The sequence below is a fragment of the Dendrobates tinctorius genome, unplaced genomic scaffold (assembly GCF_039654945.1).
Source record: "Dendrobates tinctorius isolate UK_male_01 unplaced genomic scaffold, ASM3965494v1 ptg000099l, whole genome shotgun sequence".
Lineage (NCBI taxonomy): Eukaryota > Metazoa > Chordata > Amphibia > Anura > Dendrobatidae > Dendrobates > Dendrobates tinctorius.
In genome coordinates this window covers 303238-326271 of record NW_027361767.1, presented here as the reverse complement: position 1 = coordinate 326271, position 23034 = coordinate 303238, and the positions used below count along the sequence as shown (strand labels likewise).

The 23034-nt window shown below is 47.8% G+C and overlaps 1 protein-coding gene across 2 annotated transcripts in view; it reads left to right on the top strand.

Moving 5' to 3' along the window:
* The window catches only part of BRME1 (break repair meiotic recombinase recruitment factor 1), a 55425-nt gene that overhangs the window by 9198 nt on the left and 23193 nt on the right, over positions 1–23034 (top strand). For both annotated transcript variants that reach the window (XM_073587345.1, XM_073587344.1), the window contains one exon: positions 10860–10963. In XM_073587345.1, coding sequence (XP_073443446.1) covers positions 10860–10963 — 104 coding nt within the window. The remainder of the gene's footprint in view (positions 1–10859; positions 10964–23034) is intronic.

Here is a 23034-nt window from a genome sequence, read left to right as displayed (position 1 = left end):
TAGCTGCCTGAATGTCACAAATGTGTTCTCGGGTACGTACCCTCAGTTCACGTGAGTGTAACGGGGTCTACCAAGCTGGGGTACCTCTTTCAGTACCACCCCGTGTTTTCGGAGGTCCGCTCTGCGTTGGCTGGAGTCTGAATGAATTACGCTGGCCGGAATTCCTTGGTTACATGGGCGCATATAAAAGATCACTGCTTCTCCATGTATTTCCAGTCTGACAACACTTTACTCACAGGACACAGAATATATCACTCAGATACAGAGGGCAGGCCAATAGAAAAGCGGCAGGCCAGACATACATTACAAAAGCCGCAGGTGGCCGGAGCCTGCCGATGTTTACCGTGGGAATTACAAAGGTGGGGGGAGGGCGGACAAAAGGAGAATATCGTGTCCCCTCTGCCCAGGGGTGCTTCCTGTGAACTGATGCATTAGGGACATGCATCTCACATGGAGCCTATTATACATGCATATAACTGCACAACATATTCTGGGTGCTGAGTGGTTCTGTAACACGTAACACGGCTCCCCTTTTCAGCGACGCGATCGGCATACACAGTCTGATCCTCAACGGATCGGTTTGGGAATGACCGAAGTTTATGGGGTTGGTACAAGTTCCGTTTGTCGACTTAGTAGAAAACACCGTGTGCACTACTGTAGTGGTGCCAAGTTAGGTTCCCAAACAATATATGATAAAATGAAAACCTGGCACTCAACTTAATGCTTGGTGAGGCAGTTTATTGTAGTACCAGAAAAGGTTTCGGTCAATATAGACCTTCATCAGTTACATGCTAGTATGTTTGAAAGTAGCTTGAAGGAGGGCGCTTTTTATGTTATTCACTGATAACGCCAATAAACAAATGGTCAGAATGCTGCTGTAACGCAGGATAATCTTAATAGTTGAAAATATCAGCGCAGCCTGGTCCTCCTGGACGTGGGTAAACACCACTTACACCACTTGGACAAGTGGTGTTTACCCACGTCCTGAAGGACCAGGCTGTGCTGATATTTTCAACTATTAAGATTATCCTGCGTTACAGCAGCATTCTGACCATTTTATTACTGGCGTTATCAGTGAATAACATAAAAAGCGCCCTCCTTCAAGCTACTTTCAAACATACTAGCACGTAACTGATGAAGGTCTATATTGACCGAAACGTTTTCTGGTACTACAATAAACTGCCTCACCAAGCATTAAGTTGAGTGCCAGGTTTTCATTTTACCGTTTGTCGACTTAGTCCATCGGCGTTACCGTTTTGTTTGCCGGGTCTGTGGTGGATGGTGAAGTCCAGAGGTTGTAGGGCTAAACTCCACCGCAGCAATCTGGCGTTGTCTCAGGAGACCCGATTAAGCCAGTCTAGGGGATTATGGTCCGTTAGGAGGGAAAACTGTCGTCCATACAAATATGGTTGCACCTTCTTGAGTGCCCATAGTACCGCCAGGCACTCCTTCTCGATGGCCGCATAGCTTACTTCACGGGGCAGTAGTTTCCGACTCAGGTAAGCTACCGGGTGTTCTTGGCTGTCCGGCCTGACTTGGCTCAGTACTGCCCCCAATCCAAACATAGAAGCGTCTGTGTGAACAAGGAAACGTTTAGTTGGATCGGGTGCGGCCAATACAGGGGTATTGGTGAGGGCGTCCTTTAGTTGGCGGAAGGCTTCCGCACACTATGAGGTCCAGGTTACCTGGCGGGGTTGGTTCTTACGGGTCAGATCAGTGAGGGGCTTGGCTGCGCTGGTGTAATTGGGAACGAATTTCCTGTACTACCCCGCTGTCCCTAGAAACGCCATGACCTGGGTTTTAGTGCGTGGGATGGGCCATTTGGCTATGGCCTCAATCTTGGCTGGTTCTGGTCGCTGTTTCCTACTTCCCACCCAATGCCCTAAATACTGAACCTCTGCTTTGCCCACGTGACACTTGTTTGGGTTCAGGGTGATTCAGGCCTGGTGGATCCTGTCCAATTCTGTCTCTAGGTGATTTAGATGCTCTTCCCATGTCGCACTGTAGATGGCGATGTTGTCCATGTAGGCACAAGCATAGTCCTAGAGACCATCCAGAAGCCGGTCAGCCAGCCTTTGGAAGGTCGCCGGGGCATTCTTCATCCCAAATGGCATAACTCGAAACTGGAATAAGCCGAACGGGGTGACAAATGCCGACTTGGGAATAGCGTCAGGACTAAGGGGAATCTGCCAGTAGCCTTTGCATAGATCGATGGTGGTCAAATACTTTGCCCCGCCAGCCGGTCTAACAACTCATACACACGCGGCATGGGGTATGCATCCGTCACTGTTTTCTCATTGAGCCTACGATAGTCTACACAAAACCGTGTAGTCCCATTCTTCTTGGGCACTAACACTACGGGGATGCCCAGGGACTATCTGACTCTTCATTGACCCCTAAACGCAGCATCTCTTGTATCTCTTGTCGCATCCCCTCTCGTACAGACTCAGGGACGCGGAAGGGGTTTTGTCGCAGGGGGGTCTGATCCTGGGTCTCAACCTTGTGTTGTGCCAGGCGAGTGTACCCTGGTCTCCCCGAAAACATCCCATTGCTGCCACCAGTGTAACAGGGTCTACCAAGCTGGGGTACCTCTTTCAGTACCAACCTGTGTTTTCGGAGGTCCGCTCTGCGTTGGCTGGAGTCTGAATGAATGATGCTGGCTGGAATTCCTTAGTTACATGGGCGCATATAAAAGATCACTGCTTCTCCATGTATTTCCAGTCTGACAACACTTTACTCACAGGACACAGAATATATCACACAGATACAGAGGGCCGGCCAATAGAAAAGCGGCAGGCCAGACATATATTACAAAAGCCGCAGGTGGCCGGAGCCTGCCGATGTTTACTGTGGGAATTACAAAGGTGGGGGGAGGGCGGACAAAAGGAGAATATCGTGTCCCCTCTTCCCAGGGGCGCAGCCTGTGAACTGATGCATTAGGGACATGCATCTCACATGGAACCTATTATACATACATATAACTGCACAACATATTTTGGGTGCTGAGTGGTTCTGTAACACGTAACAAGGTCAATCCAACATAATACAGATTACACATACACTTAGCCAATTATACCACCATTGTAGAGCTGCAAGAGATGTAATCTGTAATATTGAAGTTTCTACGACCATCGCCAGAAGTGAAGGACAAAGTCCGTACATGATTGCGACACGCTAAACAGTCAGCACATGGATAAAACCTCATTTATGTTTACCTGCCCCAAAGGGGTCAGGTGTCTTGGTCACGTAGTGACTGTGAACTAGAATGTCCCTCAGGTTCTTACTCCTTCTAGCTGTCATGAGGGGGGCATCATCCCTTATGATAGGCACTTTTTGTTAATTGATATATATTGGTATGTATCGGTAGATTTTTTTTCTTAGGTCTTTTCTGTGTTTTCACAGCTCATACCACTGATCAAATGGACTTTAAAGCGCATGAAAAAACGTGGCTTTTACAGCTTGACAAGGTGTTTATCAATGGTTTGTGTGCCAGTTCTGATTCTAAGTCCAGGGATTTTAGTGATTTGACAAACAAATATAAAGAGTTGCTTCAGAAAAGGATTCACCTATGGTGGAATAAATCCTTCCTTGAAAGATATATTACTTGTGGATTAATTCCAAGGGGGTTGAGGATACAAGTCTTCCCCTCCTATAATATTGAGAATGAAACGTTGTGTTTAAAAACAAGTGGGAGGAAGTTGCCTCTGTATGCTCAAAGGGTTTCATGGGACTCCTTATTTCCGATAATGAATCATCTTTGAATGAGATTGATAAAGATCTCAACCTCATTCAAGAAGAAATTAACAAAATTCTCACTCTTGAATGAATGAACTTGACCTTGAAGTTCAGAAATGGGAAAAGGAAATTGTGTCTATGAAAACCAAAAAATACCAGAGTGATTTTTCAGATGCTCAAAACAATACAGTATATAGATGGAGATAGAATATGGTTAATAAAAGATCCACATCCAGAGCACGCTCGGTCTCCTTCTCCTCTGTATCCTCCACTGATGAGAGAGCGGGTACATCAGAGAAGAGTAAAGTGGGGTCTGACCGGTTTGAAGTGAGTAGAGATCGTTGGCAGAGAATAACTAGGTTTGGAAATAAGAGGAAAAATGTAACATCACCACAGAAAGACAAGAGACCCAAGAACAATTCCCTTGAGGTAACTAATATGTCACATTATATTTTGACTCATGATCAGAAGGAAGTCTTGGGTCACGGTCTTTCTTTTTCGCCTTGTAATAACTATGATTATTTCACAGCATTCAAAGACTTGCATCTTTTTGCACGAAAGCCTGTATTGAAAAAACTTCACTCTCGGTCAGCAACAGAAAGTTTAAGTGCTACTGAACAAGAAGCAATCTCTGTTTTGGAGGAGTTGGAGAGTGAATCTGCCGGTGTATCAACAGGTATTTCTCTTCCTCCCATTTCTGCAAAATCGACCGCGGTCCCTCCATTTTCCTTATGTCCTCAAGTTGACATTTTTACGAGACTGGTCTCTGCCGATTTAAAAACAATTTCAAATAGAGGCAAAAAAGATAATTTGACCTGGTCTCAAAGGAAAGCTTTAAAAGAACTAAAAGAGTTGCAGACCGTGGTGATAAAACCTGCCGATAAGGGAGGGAACGTGGTCATTTGGCCTGTGGAGAAGTATGAGAAAGAGGCGTTAAAACAACTGCGTAATAAAGATACATATACGGCACTTTCTCATAATCCATTGTCCCAATTGCAGCTTGAGTTATCTAAAATTTTGGAAGAATCTTTTGAAAACGGAACCTTCAACAAAAAATTATTTGATGGCCTTGTAGTAACGAATCCCGTGATCCCCACATTTTATTTACTCCCCAAGGTCCACAAAGACGCTACAAATCCTCCAGGGCATCCGATTGTCTCTGGCATGGGAGGGCTATGTGATCCTATTTGTAAATTTATTGATGATTATCTTAGATCACAGGTAGAGACATTGCCCTCCTATGTCAGGGACACTACGGACGTCCTGAGACATCTGGATGGTTTGGTTTTGGAGCCAGATATGTTTCTTGTCACGGCGGATGTGGAGGCATTATATACCTCCATCTGCTATGATGATGGTTTAGAAGCTGTAACTTTTTTTTCTGTAATCCAGCAATATTGATGCAGAGATGAGGAGCCTGGTGTTGGGGCTTTTGCGATTCATCCTTACATACAATTTTTTTACTTTTAAGGACCAGTACTACCTCCAGAGTCAGGGCACTGCCATGGGGGCGGCCTGTGTGCCCTCTTACGCAAACCTCTTCCTGGGGTACTGGGAGAGGGGAGTGTTTCAGGGGGGCGCGCAGTCCGCTCCCAAGATTCTGGGGTGGTATCGGTTCATTGATGATATTTTGTTTATTTGGCAATGTTCAGTAGATCAACTTCATGAATTTATGCAGGGTTTGAATTGTAATTGCCTCAACATCAGGCTTACATACAGCTATAGTCAGAAAAGGATCCCTTTTTTGGACATCAAATTGCTGGTCCAGAATGATGGCTCCATCCATACTGATGTATATAGAAAGGAAACCTCCGTGAATGCACTCCTCCCCGCCTCATCCTCCCGTACTGCTTCTACAATTGGAGCAATTCCAATTGGACAATTTTTAAGGATGAGGAGGATTTGCAGTATGGAAGAGACTTTTGAGAAACAGTCTGTGGACCTTGGGGAGAGATTCCTTTCGCGTGGGTTTAGTAAAAGAAGTATAAAATGTGGCTATACACGCGCAAGGAATTCTAGAAGATGTGATTTACTTGCCAATCAGAGGCGTGCTAAGGTGGACGATCCTAAAATCAGGTTCATCTCCACTTACAACCACCAATGGGGGACAATGAGACAGATTTTAAGCAGACATTGGTCTATTTTAAAAACTGAACCTGTCTTGTCTAAATGTCTCTCTGATGCCCCCCTCATGACAGCTAGAAGGAGTAATAATCTGAGGGACATTCTAGTTCACAGTCACTACTTGACCAAGACACCTGATCCCTTTGGGGCAGGTAAACGTAAATGGGGTTTTTATCCATGTGCTGACTGTTTAGCGTGTCGCAATCATGTACGGACTTTGTCTTTCACTTCTGCCGATGGTCGTAGAAACTTCAATATTACAGATTACATCTCTTGTAACTCTACATTGGTGGTATACTTGGCTAAAGCCCCCGTCACACATAACGATATCCCAGTGATCCCACCAACGATCCGACATGGATGGGATCGCTGGGACATCGTTAGGCTGATCGCTGGTGAGCTGTCACATAGACAGTCCCAGCGATCAGGACCACTGGGTATCTAAGAGCCGCACGACTCCTGGATACCCGCTGTTTACCTTTGAAACCAGCGTGTACGCCGGTTTCCAAGGTAAACAGTGGGTATCCAGGAGCCACAGCTCTTAGATACCCAATGTTTACATTAGAAACCAGTGTCGCTGGTCTCTCGCTGCCACACGCAGCGATGCGCGCTGGCCAGCGGGAGACCAGCAATCGAAAAACGACCCAGGCTGCTCGAGCACGATCAGCGATAACCGGCAGGGGGGCCGGTCGCTGATCCCCGTCACAAACAGCGATCTCGCTAGCGAGATCGCTGTGTATGACGGGACCCTAAGTGTACGTGTAATCTGTATTATGTTGGATTGACCTCACGTGAACTGAGGGTACGTACCCGAGAACACATTTGTGACATTCAGGCAGCTAGTGATGTGGAGGACATTTCCAATTTAAAGACTATTCCACGTCATTTCAGACTCTATCATAAATGTAATCCTAAAGATCTTCAAATTTGTGGAATAGATCGTGTGAGATGTGGCATTAGAGGGGGTGATACAAAACGCACCCTAGCACAACTAGAATGTCGCTGGATAATAACATTGGGGACTATGAGTTCATCTGACTTAAATGAGCAATTAAGTTTTGTGCCTTTTCTGTAGCTCATCTATCAATATCCCTTGTTCTTAGATTTTAATCCTGTGTGTTTTGTTTGTCTTTACTAGTTATTACTGCTCATATGGTTATTCCATCATTGTCTGATGTTTTGAAGCGTCTTCTATTTAATTCCGAAAATGAGGGCGAAATAAAAGGGAATTATTGAAGAAAAAAGAAAAGCAAAAAAGGAATGAAGATGACATCTGACATCGAGTGTTGTTCAGAAAAAAATATTTGTTTATATTTCTGATAAATTGTCTCCTGTATTATTGCTAATATATTCTTGATACAGCCTTTTCACTTTTTGTTTTTTTAGTCTGGTATTTTTTGCACATTATGTAATTTGAATATTGTATTTCATTGATATATATATATATATTTTTTTTTTTTAATGTCTTTTTTGTATAATTTTGCACATTTTTTTTCACCTATTACCTTTATTGGTATCATATAATAATAATAATTTGTCACATTTTTCTTGCTGTATTACCTTTTCCCTTAGTTTTGCCCACATCTAAGATGGCTGATTGCAGCGTGTGCGCATGCCTAGTGTGGCGGCTACCGTGGTGTGTTTCCTCCTGGCTGCTGTTAGTGTCGTGGGGGACAATGACGTCATGAGGGAGTCCCCTCCTCCCCCGGGTCATGTGAGCGGCAGGAGTCAATGCATTAGACGGGCCGATTACGCGGTACGCATGCGCCGATCATAGCGCTGACCATAAATGTTAAATCCGCTATAAGTGATTCCCTTTCCCTCTCCCCCTCCTCCCGGGTCATGTGAGCGCGAGTAGTGAACATACTAGACAGGCTGATGACGCGGTATGTGTGCGCCGATCATGGCGCCGACTATAGATGTTGATCTCGTCATGAGGGATTTCCCTTCTCCCCTTAGTCACGTGAGCGGCAGCAGTTTAACACACTAGATGGGTCGATGACGTTATGCGCATGCGCCGATCATGGCGCTGATTACAAACAGCTGCGCCCCAGTCATAAGAGACGCCAGTTGTCCACCCACAGGCACAGCCCCCCGAGGAAGCCCATGCGAAACGTGCGTCAGGGCTGCTATAGGACACACACTGGCAGCTTTACTATGGGTAAGACATGTATACCTCTGAATTTGGTTTCCATTGGGATTGGGTCAGTGACGCTACTTAAATTAAGCGTAATGGAGGATTGCTCTTAGCCCCTTTCCCTTTTGCACCTTGTATGCACTTTATATGCACTTAGCACTTTGTGCACATTATTTGTGGTAGTAAAGATTTACAGAGGTTTGCCTGTTGCTCCCATGCTGTTATTGCAGTGCTGTTTTGGTCCTAGCACATGAGCTTTTGTAATACGCTTTCTTCTATTGAGTCTGTCTACTACATGTTATTTATTTGGATTAGTAAATCAATTTTTATTAAATTGTGGACATAAGTACTCCGTTGTTTTTTGTAGGATCTATGTGTTTTTGGAGTGTCCAAGTGATTATTGCATTTTGTCCCTTATGATAGGCACTTTTTGCTAATTGCCATATATTGGTATGTGTCAGTGGATTTTTTTCTTGGGTTTATAAAAATATGCTCTGTCAGGAAAAAGTTTGCAGAACATATCAGAAATCTAATTCATTCTGCTGGTACTGTAAAAGGCTGCACAGAAAAAATAATGCAATGTGTGAACAAGGCCTTATCAGTGATCAGCCTCACATCACTGGATTTATTGTGGGTTATAAGTATGTGACCCCCTCAGATGTCTGATGTAGAGACCTGAGGAGTCTGGAAGTCGCTTTATGTCACCATGTTTTCATCCTCAGTCTTTCCTTCCTGGCTCACACAGCACACAGATGTATTTGCAACATTTAAATCTTTGTTTTATCACTTTTTTTTATTTCCTTTCCACCCCCTTATAGTTCTATATAAGTTTACACAAGGGGATTTGCAGCCCCCATAAATATTGCATTATCTGTAGACAGACAAGATAACAAGTATTCTAGGAGTGATCCCTTTATTGGCTAACCAGAAGAATGATGTTTGCTCCTCAGGCTGATTTGCAAATGAATTCCTGAGACAAGAGCACAACAGTACATTAACTGTTTGTGTGTGTTGTATGGGGTCAGGTCTCCTAAGATAAGCCAAGGTGGTGGGAGTAATAGAGTCCTCTGGGGTGAACTGGGTCCATGTAGAGAGTCATAAATCCAGGTGTTAGATTAAGTCCTTTTGTCAAAGAGTTGAACCTTCTTATCAGTTTGAATTCACAGATTTTTCTCTGTTGCAGCCCGCTATGTATCACACAAGTGATCGGAGGATCGCAGCTTCAAGTCACCTAAGTCAGCAAAAAGTGGAAAAAGAAAAAAAAAAAAAAAAAAGGTCAAATCACCCCTCTTTTGCCCCATTGGAAAAAAAACACATTTGTTATCGCTGCATTTAGAAATATCCAAATCTATTAAAATAATCAGTAAAAAGCATAATAGAAAAAAAAATATTGAAACGCCAGAATTACGTTTTTTTTGTCTGCCAGAAAAAGTAATAAGAGGCGATCAAAACTTTGTATGTACCCCAAAATGGTATCAGTAAAAACAAGAGTCAGGGCGCAAAAAATAAGCCATCACCCAAAACCAGATCCCAAAAAATAAAAATAATACGGGTCTCTGAAAGTGGCAACATCATTTTTTTTTCTTACAAATTTCTGATTTTTTTTTTCACCACTTAACTATAAACTATACATATTTGGTATCTGTGAACTCGTACTGACCTGGGGAATCATATTGCCAGGTCAGTTTTAGCATTTAGTGAATATAGTAAATTAAACAAAAAACAATTGTTTAATCGCACTTTCTTTGCAATTTTACCGCAATTGGAATTTTTTTCCTGTTTTCCAGTAAACTACATGGTAAAATCAATGGTGTCGTTCAAAAGTACAACTCATCCCGCAAAAAAACAAACCCTCCCATGGCCATTTTGACGGAAAAAAAAATTATGTCTCTGAGAGGAAGGGGAGTATAAAACGGAAAATGTCATGGCGTGAAGGGGTTAATGTCCCAATACCAGAGATGATTGGCCTCCCAGAACTACCTTCTTTATGTATTTTAGGTAACATGTTTGGGGATGGTCCAGTAATGCCGACGCATCGCTCTGATAAACTCTCTGTCTCTGTATCTACTCACTGTGCTTTGCAATAAAGACGAGCTGTCACTTTCCGCATCAGTGAAGACCAGTGATGCATAGAAGAGGCCTGGAAATGCTATATAATGACCCCTCCTAAAATCCTGGGTCAGCCGTGTGTATCCCGGGCTTTTATAGTTCCATCTTCCCAATGCCCATCTGCAAGGATGATTATATTTGATCACTGCCTACAAATCTTCATTGGTCGGCAGCACATCCCCCTCATGTAATCAGCAAGTGCTGCCGAGAATAAAGCACCTTAAGGGTATGTGCACACGCTGCGGATTACTCTGCAGATTTTTCCACGCGGATTTGGGTAAATTTTCAGGTCAAATGACCTGCGTTTTACCTGCAGATTTTGTGCCATTTTCCCCTGCGTTTTTACACCTGCGTTTTCCTATAGTGGAGCAGGTGTAAGAATGTTGCGGAGCCGCAAAAAGAATTGACATGCTGCGGATTTGAACCCGCGCGGAAAAATCCGCAGCATGTGCACAGCGTTTTTGAAAATAGGTTGACATGAATGGAACTGTAAACACAGGAGATTCTGCTGCGGACCAGGGCCAAATCTGCTGCAGATCCGCAGCAGAATCCGCAACGTGTGCACATACCCTAATAATAGTAATGACAAACAGCAGAATTATGAATGAAGCTCCGGACTCTACAGGATTAGTCGTTCAATGTAAGGCGCTACAGAGTGACTACATAATGGAGGCCTGTAGATGAGTACGGTATGTGTACCCTTATCTGTGGTCTCCTGACCATCTCTGGTAAATATGGGACATTGTACTTGCAGATGGAAGAGAACCACATCGACGAGCACCAACAGGAAACATCGCAGGCCGCTACCTCACTTCCAAATCTACCAGAGGAGGCTGCATCGGCGCAGGTTGCAAGGGGGTGAGTAATAATCCAAGATTTTTATCACTCGCCTCTCCTCAACTCATGGAGCAAAGAACTCCCCTGTATGATATCTGTGTGCCATGTGGACAAACTTCGTCTTTCTTAGAAAACCCTTTTACAATCACCGTTCCATCCAGTCCCTATACCCAGGTCATTGCTAGCCAGATTTTCCTACAATAGTTGAGACTCCATATACAGAGCTCCTAAATGCCTCCCTCCTCAAGTGATCCCTTATTTTAAATTACACCCTTCTGGGAACTCATTTACAGGTGTAGTGATGATTTTACTCCATGGATGTTTTCCAGAAACAAGCAGCAGTGGATGTTGCAGAGCGAAAATTGCAAATATGCCATTGTAGTGCCCAGTACGTTGTAGAGCCTGTATATTATGCACAGCTTGTGCTGGAGACACGCAACCTTTAAATTAGGCGGGCTCTCGTCACTACAGTAATGACAAAGATTTGGACACTAAATGTGATTTAGAACGGAGTCACACGAGAGAAACTCGCACGAGTCTCGCATCTCAATACCCGGCAATGCCGCCGGCACTCGGACTGGAGCTCTCAGCTGCATAGAAATACATGCAGCCGCACACTCCAGTCCCGAGTGTCGGGTATTGAGACACGAGGTTCGTGCTTGTTTCTCACATGTGTGACCCCGGCCTTAGGCTACTGTGGTGCTCAGAAGAGAGGGGGGCATTTGGATTTGTGAATTTGCTTTCTTTTGGGGGACTAGAAGCCATAGCACTTTTCCAGAGCCTTTGTGCAACCAGTGACATGGAAGCCCACTATATTTCCGTTAACAGATGACGGACCTGAGTGGGGACTTTCTTTTTTTGTGGATTGAGTAGAAATGTTTTGTTGGGAACATTTTACATAACATTTGGGATCACATTTATCCGGCACTCTACACTGAGCACTTACAACGGGGTTTCCATCTAAATCTCTGAGTGACATGATTCAGAAGAAACCCCTGAAAGATCCAATCACTATAATGAGGCAGCAGAGTTACTCTAGACTATGTTTGGCCTCTGTTCAGTGGTGCCAGTCTTTCTAGAGGTGCAGAAAACTATGGTCAACTGTGCTTTTATGCAATCCTAAAAATGACACCTCCAGATCATGGACTACACAAGGTCCAAAGTGACTCCAAATACCTCATTATAGTGAATGGATCCGTCAAGGATTTTGTCTGTATCATATTTTTTTGATGATTTAGGCAGAAACCCTGGTGTAAGCGCTCAGCGTAGAGCACAGGATAAATGTGAGCCAAGCTTTACGTGATCTGGCAGCAGAATAAACAAGTCAACAGCAAGTGATGAATTGATTTTATTTATTTTTTACGTGGTTCGTCGTGCGGAAAAAATGATTAGGCAAGTTTATTCTTCCGGACAGTACGATTACAGCGATACCAGTTTTATGCAGATTTTTTTTTTATTTTCTGCTGCTTTTTCCCCACTAAGAACAATTCTGCAGGAAAACCAAGTTGTTTGTACACTACCTTAGGGCCCCGTCACACATAGCGACTCACCAGCAATCCCCACAACGATATGAACTTGTCAGGATCGCTGGTGTGTCGCTTACATGATCGCTGGTGAGCTGCTAAACAGGCAGCTTCACCAGCGATCAGGACAACGACACACGGGTAACAAGCAACGCACGTCGCTTAGTTACCCACTGTGTACCTTAGTTACCAGCGCGCTGGTGCAGGGAGCTGGTACCCAAGGTACACATCGGGTTTCTAAGCGCCACCCGGCGCTTAGAAACCCGATGTGTACCTTGGTTACCAGCTCCCTGCACCAGCGCGCTGGTAACTAAGGTACACATCAGGTTTCTAAGCGCCGCCCGGCGCTTAGAAACCCGATGTTTACCTTGGTTTCCAGCTCGCTGATCGCTGGTCTCCCGCCTGTCACACGCAGCGATGCGTGCTGACCAGCGGGAGTCCAGTGATCAAAAAATGTCCAGGCCATTCCAAGATGATCAGCGATACCCGGCGGGGGGGGGGGGGGTGGTCGCTGAGAAGTGTCACACACAGTGATCTCGTTGGTGAGATCGTTGTTGCGTCACAAAACTTGTGACTCAGCAGCAATCTCGCTAGCAAGATCGCTGTGTGTGACGGGGACTTTATTCTGACCGCCAAAGCTTTTATGCTGACATTTTTATTTATGTACAACTTTTTTTTTACTTTTTGTGTAGTGGAAAATCGGGAGAAAAAAAAAATTTGCCATAATTTTTTTAAGGTGTTCACTCTATATGTTTAGTAGTTAGGCTGGTTTCTAGATCTGGTTGTTCTGAATGCAGCAATACCAAATATGTAATATTTTTTTTATGTTTTAATCACATAAAAAATGTATAGTTATTGACAAAACTATTTTTTTGTGATTTTTTTTCTTTTACATTTTTTTCCAACATTTTCTTAACTTAGTCTTCCTATGGGACTTGAACTTCTGATTACTGGCCTAATATGCATTGCATTGCAGGATATTAGACCTGTCGGTGTCGCACTGAACTACTTATGGCAGGACCTATCCAGGCACTGTACCTGGTAGACCCGGATGTACAACATTCGGCTCCCTACAATTCAGTTGCGGGGGACCTGATGGGGCAGGAGAGTGAGCCCCTCCCATCTCACAGGCTATCACTATTGATTTAGGCTGTTACTGCAGGAGCTCGGCTATTATCACCAAGACGGAACTGTACATCATAATGTGTAACAATCTCCAAAATTTTGACAAGACGAAGCTTCATAGAACATTTTTTTCACCCCATAACATGATAGTAAGGTTTAGTTTTACTCTCATTAGGTTGATGCAAAAATGAGTACACCCGACATCAAAAACGCCGACATTTAGTATTGCGTATGACTTTCATGATTATTAAGGACAGCACCAAGTCTTCTAGGCCTGGAAGGAACAAGTTGGTGACATATTACATCTATCCTCGTCCATTCTTCAAGGACGACCTCTCTTAGGGCCTGGACGCTGGATGGAGAGTGATGACAACTTGTGTCTTTAGGATTCCCCAGGTGATCGGTCGGGTCAAATCAGGAGACACATTTATTTTACTTGCTTATATCGCACCATTAATTCCACAGTGCTTTACACACATTATCATCCATCACTCTCTATATTCCCTATCAGTATGTCTTTGGAGTGTGAAAAGAAACCCACGCAAATACGGGGAGAACATGCAAACACCTTGCAGAAGCTGTCCTTGGTGAGATTTGAACTTGGCCATTGAGTCACTTTCACCTCCAGAAATGCAATAGATGTCTGGGTGCGGATCATTGAGATATTAAAAAAGTGAACGTCTACCAAAGGCACGGAGTCAGGGCCCCACCTATAATGAGGCCATTTGAGCGTGTGGCTCAGGCGGCAGACAGCTGCTGTGCTCAGGGGGAGGCATTATGCGCTCTGCTACCAGCAGCACCTACAATTTAACCTACATGCTGGTGCTGCGGTAGCGTGCAAAGGCTTGTAATTGATGAGGTCACAGGAGGGAAGGATGCAAAACAGAAGCCGCGGAGACACCATCACATGTTTCTCAACGCAAGCAATGACCAGCCAGGTCTTTCCCCGGGAAGGAACAACCACGGGAAGGGCAGTCTCCAATGAAGGAAACCACCTATGCCAAAACATGGTATCCATCCACAGACAGCTGTTTCGGGGTATTGCCCCTCATCAGTGTGGAGTAGGAAACTGGCTTTTAGGAGCAATGCCTAGTAAAAGTAGTGGATGTTGATCTCCATGAGTTCATTCATCCTCATTTTCACAGGAGGGAAGGAGTCAGCGCCACCGATCATGTGACCCCTGACTCCTCCCCTCCTGTGACCTCATCACAGGTCCTGTGCGCATCAGCCCTCGGTCTATCAATCATCTCTGTCCCTGCTCTGCCACTATGTTCTATTCTTTGCCACAGGACCCGTGATGAGGTCACAGGAGGGGAGGAGTTGAGGTCACATGATCAGGGGCCTCAGTGTATGCAGGACTGCTGTGTTGGTTGTCATCCTGCTGAATGAGGGAAATTTTTTTTTGTATACTTTATCTAGAAAAATGAGGCAAGTTTCTGTGTGGGGTCAGGAGGGGTTTACAGGGTGGATGTAGCAGAGCCGCACATGTGCGAGGTGTACGGAGCGGAGCCGTGTGTGTGTGCGAGGTGTACGGAGCGGAGCCGTGTGTGCGAGGTGTACGGAGCGGAGCCGTGTGTGTGTGCGAGGTGTACGGAGCGGAGCCGTGTGTGTGTGCGAGGTGTACGGAGTGGAGCCGTGTGTGTGTGCGAGGTGTACGGAGCGGAGCCGCACGTGTGCGAGGTGTACGGAGCGGAGCCGCATGTGTGCGAGGTGTACGGAGTGGAGCCGCACGTGTGCGAGGTGTACGCAGCAGAGCCGCATGTGTGCGAGGTGTACGCAGCAGAGCCGCACGTGTGCGAGGTGTACGCAGCAGAGCCGCACGTGTGCGAGGTGTACGGAGCAGAGCCGCACGTGTGCGAGGTGTACGGAGCAGACCCATATGTACAAGTTGTTCGGAGCAGAGCAGCGCGTGTGCAAGGTGTACGAAGCGGAGCTGTGCGTGTGCAAGGTGTACGGAGTGGAGCTGCACGTGTACGGGTTTACGGAGTGGAGCTGTGTGTGTATGGGGCATACAAAACGGAGCCCTGTGTGTACGGAGCTGAGCCGTGTGTGTTTGGAGCGGAGCAGAGCCCTGTGTGTACGGAGTGGAGTCGCATGTGTATGGAGCGGAGCCGCGTGTGTGCGAGGTGTACGGAGCAAAGCCGCATGTGTACAAGGTTTAGTGAGTGGAACCATGTGTGTACAGAGCGTGGGTCCGTGTGTAAAAGGTGTACGGAGCAGAACCGCATGTGTAGGAGTGGAGCCATGTGTGTACTGAGTGGAGCCGTGTGTGTGCGCGAGGTGTACAGAGCGGAGCCGCGTCTGTACGGAGCAGAGCAGCATGTGTACATGGTGTACAGAGCGGAGCCGCGTGTGTATGGAGCAGAGCCGCATGTGTGCGAGGTGTATGGAGCGGAGCCGCATGTGTACAAGGTTTACGGAGCGGAGCCGTGTGTGTACAAGGAGTACAGAGCGTGGCCACATGTGTAAAAGGTGTACAGAGCAGAGCCGCATGTGTACGAGGTTTACGGAGTGGAGCCGTGTGTGTGCGAGGTATACAGAGTGGAGCCGCGTGTGTACGAGGTGTATGGAGCGGAGCCGCATGTGTGCGAGGTGTATGGAGCGGAGCCGCGTGTGCACAAGGTTTACGGAGCGGAGCCGTGTGTACAAGGAGTACAGAGCGTGGCCACACGTGTAAAAGGTGTACAGAGCAGAGCCGCATGTGTACGAGGTTTACGGAGTGGAGCCATGTGTGTACTGAGTGGAGCCGTGTGTGGGCGAGGTGTACAGAATGGTGCCGCGTGTGTACGAGGTGTATGGAGCGGAGCCGCTCGTGTACGGGGTGTACGGAGCAGAGCCGCGTGTGTAAGGGTTGTACGGAGTGGAGCTGTGTGTGTACAGGGCGTACAAAACGGAGCCCTGTGTGTACGAAGTGCACGGAGCTGAGCCGTGTGTGTGCAGAGCAGAGCCGTGTGTGTACCAAGTGGAGCCACGTATGTATGGTGGAACCGCGTGTGTATGAGGTGTATGGCGCAAAGCCACATGTGTACAAGGTTTACGGAGTGGAGCCGTGTGTGTGCGAGGCATAAAAAGTGGAACCGTGTGTGTATGAGTTGTGCGGAGCCATACATGTACAAGGTGTATGGTGGGGAGCATTCATACCTCCCAGAGGGACAGTCCCGATTTTGAGAGAGAGTCTGCCCCGGCCGGGAGCTTACTTTTCCTGTGGACACAGGAGTACACGGCGGAGCCCTGAGGAGCACTTTAAAATTCACACATGACGTTCCACTGGAAGTTACGAGCTAGAAGCTGACCGGAAATGAGGTAATTTCGGGAGGAGATTGTGACGGAACCATGGAGGCACTTCAGGGAATGCTTCAGATCCATCACCGTGTCCTCCGACAGAGCGGACAGCGGGATCGCCTTGGACTCGGGGATGCCGGCCATGTGAGCGGATCATGATATGTCCTGCATCGGGAGGCTTAGGTGGGCACTACAATGGGAGCCGGGCTGCTATAGTATCTTTATAGAATCTTTCTTTCTCTCTAATCTTTCTTTTTTCCTTTCTCTCTCTCTCTCTCTGTTCTTTCTTTCCCCTCTTCCTTTATCTCTCTCTGTTCTTTCTTTCTTTCCCCTCTTTCTTGTTCTAATCTTTCTTTTTCTTTCTCTCTGTTCTTTATTTCTCTCTCTCTGTTCTTCCTTTCTCTCTCTCTGTTCTTCCTTTCTCTGTTCTCTTTCTTTCCCCTATTCTTTCTTTCTCTCACACAATTCTTTCTTTCTTTCTTTCTTTCTTTCTTTCCTGTCTTTCTCTCTCTCTGTTCTTTTTCTCTCTGTTCTCTCTTGCTCTGTTCTCTTTCTTTCCCATCTTTCTTTCTCTTTCTCTGTTCTTTCTTTCCCCTATTTCTTTCTCTTTCTTTTTTTTTTATTTCCCCCTCTTTGTCTCTCCCTCTCTGTTCTTTCTCCTTTTTCTTTTTTTCTCTCTCTCTGTTCTTTTTTTCTGTCCACTCTTTCTTTCTCTCTGTTCTTTTTCTTTCTTTTTTCTTTCTCTCTGTTCTTTCTTTCTTTCTCTCGCTCTGTTCTTTCTTTCCCCTCTCTGTTCTTTCTTTCTCTTTCTTTCCCCTCTTTCTTTCTCTCTGCAATCTTTCTTTCTCTCTCTGTTCTTTCTCTCTCTGTTCTTCCTTTCTTTCTCTCTTTTTCTTTCTCTGTTGTCTTTCTTTCCCCTCTTTCTTTCTTTCTATTCTTTCTTTCTTTCTCTCTCTCTCTGTTCTTTCTCTCTTCCTGTGTTCTTTCTTCCCCTCTTTCTTTCTTTCCCCTCTTTCTTTCTCTCTCCCTCTCTGTTCTTTCTTTCTTTCTCTCTCTGTTCTTTTTTCTGACCCCTCTTTCTTTCTCTCTCTGTTCTTTCTTTCCCCTCTTTTTTTATCTCGCTCTGTTCTTTTTTTCTGTCCCCGCTTTCTCTCTCTGTTATTTTTTTCTGTCCCCTCTTTCTTTCTCTCTGTTTCTTTCTTTCTCTCTGTTCTTTCTTTCTTTCAGCTCTTTCTTTCTCTCCTCTTTTTTCTCTCTCTCTGTTCTTTCTTTCTTTTCCTCAGTACCAGTCAGTGTGCCCACAGTACCGGTAGAATAAGAGGGGTAGGAAAACTAGGTGGCACTGGTCACATTGAGCCTTTCATACTTTTTACTGGTGTATAATCATATGCCCTGAGCACCCCCCATAAAGTGGGCCAGTGCCAGACAACAGGGTACAAACAAATCACTATTACTATAATAATAATAATAATACATTTTATTTTTATAGCGCCGACATATTCCGCAGCACTTTACATTTCAGAGGGGATTTGTACAGACAATAGACATTACAGCATAACAATAATCACATACAGTAGATTATAACAAATACCAAGAGGAGTGAGGGCCCTGCTCGCAAGCTTACAGTCGATGAGGAAAGAGGTAGACACGAAAGGTGGGTGGTAACAGTTGCCCTGATTGTATGGACCAGCCATAATGTTAAGTGTGTAACAGTACAGACACAGAGGGCTAATGGATGCATAAAGCATGTGGGAACATGATGCTGGGAACCTGGTTATGGTAAAACTTTTGGCTCTGCCACACAGGGATAGGTTAGGTTAATGTGTTGAGGCGATAGGCCAGTCTGAATAAATGCGTTTTCAGGACACGCTTAAAATTGTGGGGATTGGGGACTAATCGTATTGACCTGGGAAGTGCATTCCAAAGAATTGGCGCGGCACGTGTAAAGTCTTGGAGACGGGAGTGGGAGGTTCTGACTATTGAGGATACTAACCTCAGGTCATCAGCAGAACGGAGGGCGCGGGTAGGGTGGTATACTGAAACAAGGGAGGAGATGTAGGGTGGTGCTGAGCCATGGAGGGCTTTGTGGGTGAGGGTAATAAGTTTATACTGAATTCTGGAGTGGATGGGTAGCCAGTGTAATGACTGGCACAAGGTAGAGGCATCGGTGTAACGATTGGTGAGGAATATGATCCTGGCTGCAGCATTCAAGACAGATTGGAGAGGGGAGAGTTTTGTAAGAGGGAGACCGATTAGAAGAGAGTTACAATAGTCGAGACGAGAATGAATAAGAGAAACAGTAAGAGTTTTTGCAGAGTCAAAAGTAAGAAAAGGTCGAATTCTAGAAATGTTTTTGAGGTGCAGATGACAAGAGCGAGCCAGTGATCGAATGTGGGGGGCAAAGGAAAGCTCGGAATCAAGTATGACCCCAAGACAGCGGGCATGTTGCTGGGGAGTAATAGTGGAACCACAGACGGAAATGGCAATGTCGGGTGTAGGTACATTAGTAGCGGGAGGAAACACAAGGAGTTCAGTCTTTGACAGGTTCAGTTTCAGATATAGTGAGGACATGATATTAGACACAGCGTTTAGACAATCGCCAGTGTTTTACTATCAGTCCAAGAGGACAGTTATATACGTAAAGTTAATGATGTCCCTGTGCCAAGCAGTGCGGAGGATCAGAATACACTGAGGAGACCAGAGCAGCAGGGTATGGTGAGAAGAATTATATGGGGACCATTATGCTGTTTGAAGTAATATATGGTGCCCATTATACTGTATGCAGTAATATAGGGGGCCTATAATACTGTATGAAGTAATATCTGGGGCCCATTATACTGTATGAAGTAATATATGGGGCCCAATATACTGTATGGAGCATTATATGGGGCCCATAATACTGTATGCAGTAATATATGGGGTCCATAATACTGTATGGAGCATTATGTGGGGATAGGGGATGACTTTCTGTTTGTTGTGGATCTGACCGCTGGGACCCCCATGATCCTGGTGAGCACCATGTAAATAGAGCTGTGGTCAATCATACGCACTGTGGTGCCATTCACATGTCGCTCTTCAAATAACTCCTTTAAGAGAGTGATGAGGGGACGACAAAGTATAGCAAAAATTCACTGATTGGGGCTGATGAGTGCTATAGTTTGTGGGCTGGTGAGATTTGTGTGGCAGGGCTGCTTTTTTGTCCCGGTCCGGCAGTCCGGCCCTGTGCCAGGCATATTATTGCCATTAATGACCCTTGTTCTGGATACTTCTGTGTTGTTCTTGTATGTGCGTGTGATGGCGCTGACATCCTTGTGTTTGGACACCTTTTTTTCTATTTATCTAAATCAAAATTTCCACTATTGTACTCAGTTTTACAATATAGATATAAAAATTTACTTTCTGTGCGGGGGGGGGGGGGGGGGCGTCATTTTGCTGTGCAGAGAGGCTAGGTTCACCCCTGCACGGAGTGATGGCTGATTCTTCGCTATCACTATGGAGCAGCACATCTGTGATATCCTGATACTATCAATGACATGTAGCCCCCTGAAACCAACAGCTCATGTGCCCCCCGACACCAGCAGCTCATGTGCCCCCCGACACCAGCAGTTCATGTGCCCCCCGACACCAGCAGCTCATGTGCGCCCCGACACCAGCAGCTCATGTACGCCCCCCGACACCAGCAGTTCATGTGCCCCCCGACACCAGCAGTTCATGTGCCCCCCGACACCAGCAGTTCATGTGCCCCCCGACACCAGCAGTTCATGTGCCCCCCGACACCAACAGCTCATGTGCGCCCCGACACAAACAGCTCATGTGCGCCCCGACACAAACAGCTCATGTACGCCCCCCCCTACACCAGCAGCTCATGTGCCCACAACACCAGCAGCTCATGTGCCCACAACACCAGCAGCTCATGTGCCCCCAACACCAGCAGCTCATGTGCCCCCAACACCAGCAGCTCATGTGCCCACAACACCAGCAGCTCATGTGCCCACAACACCAGCAGCTCATGTGCCCCCAACACCAGCAGCTCATGTGCCCCCCCCGACACCAGCAGCTCATGTGCCCCCTGACACCAGCAGCTCATGTACACCCCCGACACCAGCAGCTCATGTGCCCCCGACACCAGCAGCTCATGTGCCCCCCGACACCAGCAGCTCATGTGCCCCCCGACACCAGCAGCTCATGTGGACCCCCGACACCCAGCAGCTCATGTGCCCCCCCGACACCAGCAGCTCATGTGCCCCCCCCGACACCAGGAGCTCACGTGCCCCCCCGACACCAGCAGCTCATGTGCCCCCTGACACCAGCAGCTCATGTGCCCACCCGACACCAGCAGCTCATGTGCCCCCCGACACCAGCAGCTCATGTGCCCCCCCGACACCAGGAGCTCACGTGCCCCCCCGACACCAGCAGCTCATGTGCCCCCCCGACACCAGCAGCTCATGTGCCCCCCCGACACCAGCAGCTCATGTGCCCCCCCGACACCAGCAGCTCATGTGCCCCCCGACACCAGCAGATCATGTGCCCCCCCGACACCAGCAGCTCATGTGCCCCCCCGACACCAGCAGCTCATGTGCCCCCCGACACAGCAGCTCATGTGCCCCCCCGACACCAGCAGCTCATGTGCCCCCCCAACACCAGCAGCTCATGTGCGACCCGACACCAGCAGCTCATGTGCCCCCCGACACCAGCAGATCATGTACGCCCCTTGACACCAGCAGCTCATGTGCCCCCCCGACACCAGCAGCTCATGTGCCCCCCCGACACCAGCAGCTCATGTGCGACCCGACACCAGCAGCTCATGTGCCCCCCCCGACACCAGCAGCTCATGTGCCCACCCGACACCAGCAGCTCATGTGCCCCCTGACACCAGCAGCTCATGTGCCCTCTGACACCAGCAGCTCATGTGCGCCCCGACACCAGCAGCTCTTGTGCCCCCCGACACCAGCAGCTCATGTGCCCCCCCCGACACCAGCAGCTCATGTGCCCCCCCCGACACCAGCAGCTCATGTGCCCCCCGACACCAGCAGCTCATGTTCCCACCCAACACCAGCAGCTCATGTGCGCCCCGACACCAGCAGCTCATGTGCCCCCGACACCAGCAGCTCATGTGCGCCCCGACACCAGCAGCTCATGTGCCCCCGACACCAGCAGCTCATGTGCCCCCCGACACCAGCAGCTCATGTACGCCCCCGACACCAGCAGCTCATGTGCCCACCCAACACCAGCAGCTCATGTGCCCACCCAACACCAGCAGCTCATGTGCCCCCGACACCAGCAGCTCATGTGCCCCGACACCAGCAGCTCATGTGCCCCCCCCCGACACCAGCAGCTCATGTGCCCCCCCCGACACCAGCAGCTTATGTGCGCCCCGACACCAGCAGCTCATGTGCCCCCGACACCAGCAGCTCATGTGCCCCCCCCGACACCAGCAGCTCATGTGCCCCCTGACACCAGCAGCTCATGTGCCCCCTGACACCAGCAGCTCATGTGCACCCCGACACCAGCAGCTCATTAGCCCCCCGACACCAGCAGCTCATGTGCGCCCTGACACCAGCAGCTCATGTGCCCCCCGACACCAGCAGCTTATGTGCACCCCGACACCAGCAGCTCATTTGCCCCCCGACACCAGCAGCTCATGTGCCCCCCCGACACCAGCAGCTCATGTGCCCCCCGACACCAGCAGCTCATGTGCCCCCCCGACACCAGCAGCTCATTAGCCCCCCCGACACCAGCAGCTCATGTGCCCCCCCGACACCAGCAGCTCATTAGCCCCCCGACACCAGCAGCTCATGTGACCCCCCGACACCAGCAGCTCATGAGCCCCCCGACACCAGCAGCTTATGTGCCCCCCGACACCAGCAGCTCATGTGCGCCCTGACACCAGCAGCTCATGTGCCCTCTGACACCAGCAGCTCATGTGCGCCCCGACACCAGCAGCTCATGTGCGCCCCGACACCAGCAGCTCTTGTGCCCCCCGACACCAGCAGCTCATGTGCCCCCCCCGACACCAGCAGCTCATGTGCCCCCCCCGACACCAGCAGCTCATGTGCCCCCCCGACACCAGCAGCTCATGTTCCCACCCAACACCAGCAGCTCATGTGCGCCCCGACACCAGCAGCTCATGTGCCCCCGACACCAGCAGCTCATGTGCGCCCC